Here is a 12,374-nt window from a genome sequence, read left to right as displayed (position 1 = left end):
GGGATTAAAAGCACACCTAAATGATAATTTTTAAACCAAGAAATAGGTGTAAGAAGTGAAAAAATACTGCTCTAAACCCAAAAAGTAAAAAACAACAAAAGCAGCTGACACACAGACAAACCAAGTCCACTAGAAATTCAAAATATATAAAGTGCAGCGCTAGAACTATCTAACATGTACTATATAAACATGTGAAAAGAAAAAAATATAAAAATAAATCCCCATGTCTAACATGTACTCAGTAAACATGTGGAAAGAAAAAATATCAACATTGAAATGTGAAAAACAGCAATTAATGATCAAAGTGTCTGTAGTGAAATATGGAACAGCAAATAATGGGAGTCCATATGACAAATAGTGAAGGGGTATCTTCTCCAATAGGAGGGTAACGGTAGACACCGGAAGGTGTGTAGATACTCGAATGAAAGGGCAACAGTAGACACCAAAGGCATACAGATGTTCACTGGAAGTAAATGGATACCCTTACTGGATCCGTAGGACGCACATACCTTATATTGTATAGTCACCATACATGGTTAAATAGTGATCACAAGCAGATAAAAATGGTAATGTGGGAAGCTGAAAATGCTAGCCCACATTGCTATTTTTATCTGCTTGTGATCACTTTTTAACCGTGTATACAATAAATCCCATTTTTGACCTGCACCATGTGGAGCTTCCTTTTTTCTTTTTCCATGACTTCATATTAAAGCGCCACCTCTGGATTATTCCACTCTGGAATTGGAGAACGTGAGGGGCTGCTGTCCAACTTCTGCCTGGGACCACCATCTTCCATCGGTGCTCGTGGCCCACAAGACACTGTCCGGCCGGACATTACGGGACATCCTCCCCATGCCTATTTGACGCACTGATATAAGTTATGTGCATCCTACAGATCCGGTAAGGGTATCCATTTACTAACCTTGAACATCTGTATGCCTTTGGTGACTACTGTTACCCTCCTATAGGAGAAGATACCCCTTCACTATTTGTCATATGGACTCCCATTATTTGATGTTCCATATTTCACTATAGACACTTTGATCATTAATTGCTGTTTTTCACATTTCAATGTTGATATTTTTCCTTTCCACATGTTTATTGAGTACATGTTAGACCTGGGGATTTATATTTATATTTTTTCTTTTCGCATGTTTATATAGTACATGTTAGATAATTCTAGCGCTGCACTTTATATATTTTGAATTTTTAAACCAGACTGTTTTCATTCCTATTGATTAGTCAAGAAGCAGTTCAGGTCCAACTCAGTGTTCATACCCGTCAGTTGCATAGTGCCCAGCTGGTATAACCATTCAGTCTCGTTCCTGGAAACCGCTTCTTTAAGATGTGTGCCTCTCCAATGTTTAGATATCTTCTCTATCCCATAAAAGTTTAGTAGTCTGGGATCTCTGTTATGGAACATTCTAAAGTGGTTTGATACACTGTTTCGTAAACCCGTTAGTAATATTAGTGATGTGCTCATTAATACTGGTCCGTAGCTTACGTGTGGTCCTGCCCATGTATTGCATTGGGCACGGACATTCCAACATGTAGGTTACGTGGTCTGAATCAAACGTCATCTTGATTGACTTGATTTTATGTTCTTGTTTATCTACTACAGAATGGAACCTCTATTTTTCTATTTTTTTCTCTTTGTAGCTTTGCAAGCTTAGTGCAATGCTAGAAACGTTTTGGTTTTTTTTTGGGGGGGGGGTGTCTGAAATATTGGGTGCAATTTTATTTCCTAATCCTGGGGCTCTTCTATATATACATTTTGGTTTTATTGGGGGGAGGGGCCCTAGATCTTTATCCTTCAAGATGATGGGTCAGTGTTTTTTAAAAATGTTTTCAACCTCTTTGTATTTCTCTTCATTCGCATAAACTGGCTTTTGGGTATCCCCCTAAGCCATTATAAAAGCACCTCCCATTTGTGATGTATATTTTTTTCTTCCCACTTATTGATTACCAGATTAGCCACACTGGGGGCATATCATGCTCCCATGGCTACCCCTTTAGTCTGTTTGTAGAACTGGTTTTGAAACCAGAAAAAATTGTTGCCCATCGCTATTTTTAATCCCTCAATCAAAGCTGAATTTGTACCCTCTTTAATAATTGCTGTTTTGGGAGCGTGGCCTAACGCAGCATGTGAGCGGACGTCTTTCTTAGCATCTCTGTGATCCCTCTGCACAATCCTGTGTAATCCTCTTCACCTGCCACACAAACTCGGCTGAAATTTCTCCGGTATGCTTGGGGAAGACTCTGCAATATTCCTGGGGTATTCTGGTGGATGAGGAAACGAAAGAAACAGCCCCCGGCTAGGATGAGTATTACCACTCGCTCCGGTCAAGATGGCCGCCGCTCCACCATCCCACCCTTCTCCCTAGCATCCACGCCGGATCTTTTTGATGAGGAGCCTGAGCCCTCACTACCACCTTCTCCCGGGACCTCAGCACCCCCGGCGCTATCGGTCATCCCTCCCCACAGCGATGATGGCCTGGAGGACAGTCTGGAACCTACCCTGCTGGATGTCCTTAAACTAATTAAAGTAAACCATTCAGATATTATGGGGAAAGTGGAGGAACTTAAGCTGGACAGAACAATCATGCGCCAGGACATGCATAAAATGAGGGACCGGGTCTCTGAGACTGAACACCGTATTAGCGACTTGGAAGATGCTGTTGGCCCGGTCCAAGCTACCCAAAAAACGCATGGCACCAAAATCCTTTCCCTGGAGGACAAGGTAGACGATTTGAAGAACCGTCTGTGCAGAAATAACCTGTGTCTGGTGGGCCTTCCCGAGCGGGTCGAGGGTTCTGACCCGGTCTCTTTCCTGGAAAGCTGGTTTATCCAGGAATTCGGTAAAGACTGCCTATCCCCCTGTTTTGTTCTGTTTAGAGTGCTTGGCAGGCCACTTCCTGCAGGTAATCCGTCTTCTCAATTACCGTGACAGGGACTCTATTCTGCGTGCTGCCCGCATAAAGGGGAGCCTAAAGATCAACAACGCATCTGTGTCTGTTTCCTGATTACTCTCCGGCGCTCCGCGCCTCAAGAGCCAAGTACCAACACATTTAAGCTGAAGTTGAGGGAGAAGACCATCCAATACTCTATGCTGTTTCCTGCCACGCTGAGAGTTGTACATCAAGGCCAGGTGCACTTTTTCCAAACCCCAGCAAATGCTCTTTCTTGGTTTTGAGTCTCTGCATCAGCCGGGTTGAATGTCTGACCGGACCCCGGACACCTGAGCTGGCTACTCTCCTGGAAATAAGTTTATTTTTCCTTTTTTTTCTTTCTGCCCGGCCGGTGGGCCTTTACCTGTGGCAGGTGATTCAAGTTACCTGGTTTCACGAGAGGACAAGATCTCAATATGGGATCTATGCTGCTACTTGTATGCATATTTGGTTGACACCTGACTTTCTTTAAGTTTCGGTCACTGATTTGCCTGTATTGGCCATGTTTCTAGTATTTACTAGCAGTTCGGGGTCTAAGCCTGCTCCGGGTTTTTGGGGTAAGGCAGGGGTTAAATATATCTTACTGCCAGTTCTCATTGTGTCTTTGATAAACATGGGTATTTTGTGTGCATGCATGACTGTGGTGTGTAAAGTGTGTTTGGTTTTTGTCCTGCCTTGTCTAGGATTGCAGCCGTGACAACACCTTTTGAATTGTTGACTTTCAATAATTTAATATGTCTTTGGTCAAGTGTGTCTCCTGGAATGCCTGCAGGAGACACACCTTAGTGCTTGCCTTAAAGAAACACTGGGTTATGCATGGATATCATTCTACATGTTCTAATTATGCCAGGGGGGTGTCTGTCCTCATAAGGAAGGGCCTCCCCTTCTCATGTGACAGAGTGATTTTAGACCCTAATGGGCGGTATATTTTTCTTCAATGTAAAGTACACGCCACCTCATTACTTTTGGTGGTAGTGTATGCTCCCCCTCCTGTCATGGCTGCACTCTTTACTAATCTGTGTACGACGTTATCTGATTTGCCCACATTAGCCACCCTTATTGTGGGGGATTTTAACTCTGTAATAGACCCTATCTTGGATAGAATGAAACCCATCCAATACAAATCTAGGCTGTTTTGTCTGTGGTGTACCTCCTTTGGATACATTGACCTATGGCGACAACAAAACCCTTTGGCCAGGGAATACTCTTGTTAGTCCCGGCCATATCATACTCTTTCCAGGCTGGACTACGCCCCCGGGACCTCTGACCTGACCTCATATATCCAGACAGTGTACTACATATCTCAGACAATTTCTGACCACTCCGCCCTGTGCGTTGAATTAGTGCTTGGCCACAGACCCTCCTTTCGGTTGTGGAGGCTCAGCCCCCTTTGGATAGCCACTACCGAATTTGAGGAGCCGGTCCAGAGTGACATGTGCCTATATTGGGGGACAACGCCGGATCGGCTTCTTTTGGCTCCACGTGGGATGCCTTCAAGGCGTCTGTACGGGGCTCATTCTAACATTGCTAAACATAGGAGGTCCTCCAGAGCTGCTCTTCTGGCCTTGGAGTCCTCTCTGGAGGCTGCTAGGGCCCAATGCTCTGCGCTCCCCACCCCGGACTCTCATGGAGCTCTGGTGGGGGCGCACAGGACCCTGGATCTCCATAGGGTGGACGCAACGCGCACTCAGCTGTTATACTTGTCTGCCAGGCTACATGAGTATAGTGGGAAAAATAGTAAAATGTTAGCTTTTCTCTCTTGCACTGACTGTATAGATAGGACTATACCAAAGATTCAATTGCCGGATGACACTGTTACATCGGATCCATTCACCATAAGTCCGACGTTTAAGTCCTTCTACCAAAACTTATATGCAGCCCCCCCTTCCCCGGATGAAGTGGAAACACTGGAGTTCTTTGACTTCGTTCAGTTTCCTGTATTGGATGACTCCCACGTCTCCATTCTAGACAATCCTCTGACAATCCTCTGACAATTGATGAAATTACCGACGCTATTTGCTCTCTGTCACCCAATAAAACTCATGGGTTGGACGGTTTGCCCGCAGAATGGTACAAAACATATGCTGATGAATTGGCGCAGAAATTACTGCCCCTTTTCAATCGGGCAATGGAGGAGGGTGAACTTCCTCCCTCCACGTCAGAAGCCCTTATTGTAGTGCTACCCAAACATGACAAAAATAAACTATTGTGTGGGTCATACCGTCCGATCTCGTTACTAACTAGTGATGTTAAAACACTAGCGAAGGTTTTAGCTCTAAGACTGCAAAAGGTTATTCTCCATCTTGTCTACAGGGACCAGACAAGGTTCATGCCTGGGAAGAGTACATATGACAATATTCGTCGCCTTTATTTATATATTCACAGGGCTACCACTGACAAGTGGAGCGGACTGGTGCTATCACTAGATGTGATGAAAGCATTTGATACTGTTAGCTGGTCATTTCTTTGGGAAACAATGCATCGTATGGGTTTTAGTATCCAGTTTATTGCATGGGTCAGGTTGCTTTATACCAACCCCAAGGCATGGATAAGTACCAATAAAGATGTGTCTGACATGTTTGATTTGCAGAGGGGTACCAGGCAGGACTGCCCGCTTTCGCCACTTCTGTTCGCACTAGCCATTGAGCCTCTTGCTCTGGCAGTGCGGCAGACGGTGACAGTGGGAGGCATCTGCTATTGCGAGCTGTCGGAGAAGATCTCTTTTATATGCGGATGATGCTTTGATTTAGATTTTTTAAATTTGGATGGCTCAGAGCAGTCCTTCATCTCTTTGATGGAGGTTGTGGAGGAGTTTGGGAGGGCCTCAGGACTGAGTTGGCTGGGAAAAGTTTGTTGCATTCTCTATAGGCCCCGAAAGGGATTATACTTACCTAGCCCGCTCTAAGTTGACCATATGTCATACATTCAAATACCTAGGAATATATATTAACAATAATCTATCAAGTTTCCAGACCCTCAATATTACCTCGATGGCCAGATTACGCTCCTGGGCCTCACTACCATTAAATTTAATTGGACGCGTAAATATTTTTAAAATGATATTTTTACCCAAATTTCTTTACGTTTTTCGGGCTTCTCCAATCTTTTTATTTAAACTTTTTACTAAAATCAATTCACTGGATGGTGGGCTAGCCTGCCCTAATTTACGTCACTATTTTATAGCATCACAGCTTGCTTATATTTATGACTGGTTTCTTGAGGCCTCTTCTTCCTGCTCCACCACTCTGTTGACTGCAATTAATGGCCCTAGGGCCTCACTTGATGCATTACATAGGTCTGTGCCTAAACGCTGCTCCCGGGGCTCACCGATTGAAGTGGGTTGGCTGGCCTGGCAGGAGGGTAATAAAGTAATCACAAAACCAGGAGGGGTGTCCCCCAAGGCTCCTCTATGGCATAATCCTAATTTCCTAGAGCTCATGGGCCACCCAGACTCTGTGGTGGACAGGACTTGGTATAACCCATATTTCTCAGATATATTTAAATGATGCATTTATCTCGTTTGAAGATCTAAAGGCTAGGTATGGTGTAACAAACAAATTTTATGTCAGGTACCTTTTACTACGCCATGCCGTCAGGGCACAGTTTTCTGGTCTGTCCCTGGAGCTCACTGAATCACCTCTGGAGGCACTAGTGTCTTATCTGGACATTAGAAAACTGGTCACGACTGTATATTCTCGCCTGCAAGCTGGGGGGTCAGACCCTTTCAGATTGCTCAGCGGAAATGGGAAAAGGAGATGCCTGGGTTGTCAGAGGAGGGATGGGAAGAGGCCTCAGAAGTGTGCTTCATTGATCTTATTGGATCAAATGACCAATATGTACAATTTAAATTCATACATCAGTTGCATTATACTCCTGCCAGGCTAGCCCATATGGGATATGAATCCGCATTAGATGTGGCTTCTCTGAAGCTGGATATATGCATATGTTTTGGTCCTGCCCTGTCCTGTCCGCCTTTTGGAGGGACATATTTTCTTTTTTTGAAAACACACTACAAATACAGGTGCCCTGCACTCCGGAGGTTGGACTATTGGGTGTGTTGAATGACTTTATACACAGGACTCATACTAGTATTTTTGTCCGTATAATATTGTTCTATGCTAGAAAGTCAATTTTGATGCAATGGAAGACTGCAACTGCTCCAGATGTTCAAATATTGTACCGTATGTTGAATAAAGTTATACCAATTTTTAAATTGGTCTACAAGGGCAGGTCCAGCCCAAAAAAATTCACAAAGATTTGGCAGCCCTGGCTTGATATAGTGGATTCCTTTTGGAAGGATACTCCGCTCTCTCAACCATAACCGACCATGTCCTCCCCTGGACAGTTTTTGGTGTCTATGACAGGCTGTTGGCTGGCCTTTTGGTTACTATAATTGAAGGGGCGAGGGAGGTGAGACTGGACTAAGTTTGTTTCTTTGTGTGAAAGTGTTGATGTATGTGTGTGTGGCGTGAATATTGTGTTTATTGAAGTAACTCCACTGTTTATTGCACTAAAATTTACGGCAGTTGGGGCCTACGTAGCCCACACTTATTAACCTTTTATACCTAATGGAAAAAGTTTATTCCTCCGTTGAGGAATCTTGAAGTAAGATATACAACTATATTAGTTGGCCCCGCTGGGCTATTGTAATTTCTTTTCTATTTTGTAAAAGAGATTTGTTTATGGATACCTCTGTAATGTATGAACCTGTACACTATTTTCTAGCAAAATAAATAAAAACTAAAAAAAAAAAAATTGCTGTTTCAGGGCCCATTTTACTGCCTTCAGGCCGTCATGTTGGTATACAGAGATTCTATATCAACTGTAACAAAAATAGTGTTGGTGTAACCTTAACGTTTTGCAACATCTTAATCAGTTCTCTACTATCCTTAAGATAGGCTCTTCCTTGTGTGACTAATGGTTTCAAATAAATATCCAGATATTCTCCCACTCTGGAATACAGGGAATCAATCCCACTGATGATAGGTCTTCCAGGCAGCACATTTAAATGTAAGCAGACAACCTTCATGTTTTATGTATGATTTGAAATAAACCAACAGTATCCTTTTGTTTCTTCCATATGGGATATTGTGGTGGAGAGGAGGTCATATTTCAGAGGACTCATCTGGGTATCTAGGGTATCCAATCGAGGATTTCCCAAAAGCGCATTAGACTATCTTTTTAAATAAAGAGCTCACATCCATCTGGTGAGCAGCTTTCAGTTTGGAGCACATTGAGTGGATTCAATATATATGGTGAAGGATTTCGGTGTGGGTCTACTAATCCAGAAACCTCATTGGACTTCATCATTATGGACTTTCAAAATATAATTTGATGTTTTTTTTCACTATTAATAAATATAAATATATATTTTTTTTTCTGTTATTGTAATTTATGTATCTTTTCAATTTGTGTTTGTACGATACAAGAAAATATTGCACTTTAATGCACATATTCACTTTAACTTATGTTACATAGGAAATATAATATCATTTAGTGCCCTCTATCAACCTCATTTTTCACATTCACAGAGAATAGGTTGGCCTGTTATCGTGGCACTTACAATGCTTTCTATGTATGAAGGTCAATGACTGTAGCTTATTCTACCTTGAAATACAGACTTCAAATCTATATGTATACAAAGATGGCTATGACGAGAAAGGTCAACATGGAATAATCATTGGTCACAGTGACGCTTGCAAATGAGTGCTCTTCTGTCTAGACAGGCAATTTATATGCCATGGTCCTCAGGGTTTTTACTGCGTGTCAGAAGCCACTGCCCTTCCTGCTTTTTAACAAAGTATAAATATATTCAGAACATTTCATACAAATCTGACCAAAAGGGGCATATTTTAATGCATTGGACAGTAACATAAATATGTTTTCAAATTTTGCAAAGTCCTTGTTTAGAGTGGGTTTCCAGGGGCTTTAAATTTCCCTCCCCAGAAACTCACCTAGGCCTCCTGTAGCCCAGGGGTAACCTGCGGCCCAAGGAACACTCAGTGGCCTGAAACCTCAAGCCAAGGAAGCACATGCTCTGGGAGGGTGGGTCGGCAAGCCCAGATCAAGATCAATGAGTTGCCAACATGCCTTCCCAGAGCATCAGAGTGCATCGAGCCGGCTATGGAGGGAGCAGGAGCTGCATAGACTGATGCTTCCTCTGTAGTGCTGGCTCCTGTCCCAGGCGGAGTGGTACCAAGTGCATTTCACCTGGGACCTTTCTAGCAGCCTGGTGAGAGATTCCTGCAGAATCTGGACGAGGAAAAGATTTTGCAATGGACATCTTAGCACCTATAAAAGGGTTAACAACTATTGGGCTGCTTTGTGGTTTAGGGGAGCGGTAAAACCCCATAGTTGACATGTTTTTATCACAACCCCCCCAGCCACTGATGTAGAATCAGGGGTCATAACGGCGACCCCGCCTTATGCTCCGGGGGCCTGTGCGGCCTCCCTGTCGCATTCTGTTTTACATTTGGACAGGAAGGACAGCTGGGGTGGCTATGTGCTATTCAAAATAAAAAAAAATCTGAACCATTTCATTTCATTGTGGCCCGTGACCAGTTACTGAATCACCTAAGTTGACCTCACTCTTCAAAAGGTTGAGCACCCTGCTTTAGACTATGACCCATCACCTATAGCTTATTGCAATTTCTTGGTTGTGTGAATAGCTAGGATAGATTAATCTTCAGTTTCACACCCACCCGTGAAAAACATTGCACAGGAAACAAATTTATCCATAGGACTTATGCAGGTATTCTGGCCTTCCCTAAATAGGCAAGGTTACATGAATACAGATCCCCCCGTTAAAGTACAACTAAAGGCAAAACTTTTTTCTTAACTTTGATAGTGGAGAACGATTAGAACATCTGTCAGTTTTTATTGCCGTCTATGTCCCAGTTAGGGAGATTCACCCTCTCTATTTGTCCTGTTTACCATTACCTTTGAAAGTGAATGTAAAAGAAAATCCCACATTTTGGGTTGTCCCCAGAAAAGTTAGTAGAGGGGGGAAATCTTCCAATAGGGACATTAGTTCTGATGGCCTGAGGGTCCCCAAAAGATTCCCGTAATCTGCTGGGATTTTTCTCACTTCCTGTTTTTGGCTACGGAACAGGAAGTGATGGTAAATCTCTCCAATGGGACACAGATGGCAAAAAACCTTACAGGGGGTTATAAATCTCCCTTACCCTGTCCAAAATGGAATAAAGTTTTGCCTATAGTTCTACTTTAATTCTTTTTAATGCATTTGTTCTTTCTGTTCTGTGGTCAGCAAAATTACAGTTTATAGTTTTTCTCTCTTTCTTCAGCCCAGTTTGATGGTACTGATAAAACAGGCATGTCATCATCCAGAGAGGACAGACTCAGACACACGCACAGACACTCAGCTGGGAACTTGAAGGCAACCAAGAATCCAAGTATAGAACACACCAACTCAGTGGGAGAAAGGATAGATCCTTCCCTGCCATTAGAAAGTCAATTGTAAGTATCATTATTATTGTTGCTGGGGCACGATAAAGTCCTTTTACACTGGGATCAAACAATTGATCACAGATTTAGGAAACTGTTAGATGAGCTATTTACAACTTAAATAAAAATACATTTCTACACTAGCTTTGGAATGCATTAAACTCTTTTGCTTAGTATGTTCACCATCTGCATAGCAAATCCAAAGGAATCCCCCGCCTATGCACATACACATGGTGCTCCTTTTAGCTTTAGAGGTTAGAACAGAGCCCCATCAACATTCCTAAAAGGTTTTTTTTTTTTTTTTTTACATTTTTTTTGGCCTATCACTATTCAAGATTTCACCTTGTGCAATCAGGGAGGTGGGGCACTATTGTGGACTTGTTTCACTCTAGTATATATATGTTTATGAAGTAGACTTCCCACTAAATATGTTCATCTATTATGTACTTTGTACATTTTGTACACAAATTCCTAAGATAAATGATGTCCAAATTCCACCCATTCTCCCCAAGTTTTTGGGTTATTCCTTGCTCCGTTTTAGAGATATAATTGCCATAAACTCAATACCTAATCATAGCGAGTGACTGGCAATTCTGCCTCCTCCTCCAACCAAGTATGACTGCACCAAATTCCACCTTCCTTCTCCTTAAAGGATAAGTTCACCTTTTGTAACATGTTACGTTACACCCATATTCAGGGTATAACATGTTTACGAACAGATGACCCTCTCCGACCCCCCACTCTCCCACTCTGACAGCTAGCTGTCAGAATTTTTTAAAAACTTGGCTCCGCCCACCTGGCTGTGTCACTCATTCATAGTCCTCTGTGAATGGAAAACGATGAGTCCTGACATCTTTTGCGGCTGTTGGCTTGTAGTTATTAATGAACTACCACAGCGCTGTGGTAGTTCATTGAGTCTTCCTCTCAGATTTTATCTGCTTGCCCTTATGATGTATGGGCACACAGATACATTGACAGGTCTGCAGGAGACCTGCATGGCACAAGTGATGCTTAGAGCAGAGATATGCAATTAGTCGACCTCCAACTGTTGCAAAACTACAAAAAAGTCCCATCATGCCTCTGCTTCTGGGTGTCATGCTTGTAGCTGTCAGTCTTGCTATGTCTCATGGGACTTGTAGTTCTGCAACAGCTGGAGGTCTGCTAATTGCATATCCCTGCTTTAGTGGCTCCAGAAACAAAAGAGAATAAATGCACATTCTACCTGCAAAAAAAATTTGCATTTATTTTTGTTAAAAGGTAAATGTATCCTTTCATAATCCTCCAGTGTATACTTTAGGTGCTTCTCATAACTGTGAAATTTCACTGATCACAGACGGCTATATTTTGGTTTATAACAGATAGCATAAGTAGCAGTAGAAAGATGGAGGCTCACTTACTGCTATAAACTACAATGATCCTCATTGCTATCAAAATCTTAATATTTCCGTGCAAAAAAAAAAAATGCTATGTGTGTATATTCTATATATGTGTGTGCCTCTAAATAATATGCAGACATTTTTTATATTGAGAATAGAGTAGTAGCCAACCCCGTCCCTTCAATGAGACAACCTTTTTTGTTCTTTTGTTTTCTTTAATAATCTGATGCCCTCACAGCTGGTACCACGGTGCAATCAGCCGCACAGATGCAGAGAGTCTCCTGAGGCTTTGTAAAGAAGCAAGTTACCTGGTGCGAAACAGCGAAACCAGCAAGATTGACTTTTCCTTATCACTGAAGTAGGTGTCTTGTCTTTCATTTAAAAACAAGCAACAGGTCACACAAGGGTACAGCATATTATACGCTTAAAGTTATTCTGCAGTTCACCATTTATTGGTAGATTTATTGTCTAAGGCTGGCCATACATTATACAATTTTCCTTTAGATCTACCAAAGCCATATAATATGAAGTCAAACCTAAACACTTTTGTATGCAATCAGTAAGGCCCTTGCACTACATAGTTAAA

The 12,374-nt window shown here is 42.4% G+C and overlaps 1 protein-coding gene across 4 annotated transcripts in view; it reads left to right on the top strand.

Annotated features, from left to right (window-relative positions):
• Positions 1 to 12,374, top strand: part of SHF (Src homology 2 domain containing F) — a 389,714-nt gene that overhangs the window by 303,939 nt on the left and 73,401 nt on the right. For 2 of the 4 annotated variants that reach the window (XM_073618890.1, XM_073618892.1), the window contains 2 exons: positions 10,253 to 10,424; positions 12,027 to 12,146. The exons of 1 other annotated variant lie outside the window; for it this stretch is intronic. In XM_073618890.1, coding sequence (XP_073474991.1) covers positions 10,253 to 10,424; positions 12,027 to 12,146 — 292 coding nt within the window. The remainder of the gene's footprint in view (positions 1 to 10,252; positions 10,425 to 12,026; positions 12,147 to 12,374) is intronic. One more of the 4 variants, XM_073618891.1, reaches the window with a different exon arrangement.

This window comes from Aquarana catesbeiana, linkage group LG03, assembly GCF_042186555.1.
Source record: "Aquarana catesbeiana isolate 2022-GZ linkage group LG03, ASM4218655v1, whole genome shotgun sequence".
Lineage (NCBI taxonomy): Eukaryota > Metazoa > Chordata > Amphibia > Anura > Ranidae > Aquarana > Aquarana catesbeiana.
The sequence above is the reverse complement of the archived record's forward strand: the minus strand, read 5'-3'. Positions and strand labels throughout refer to the sequence as shown.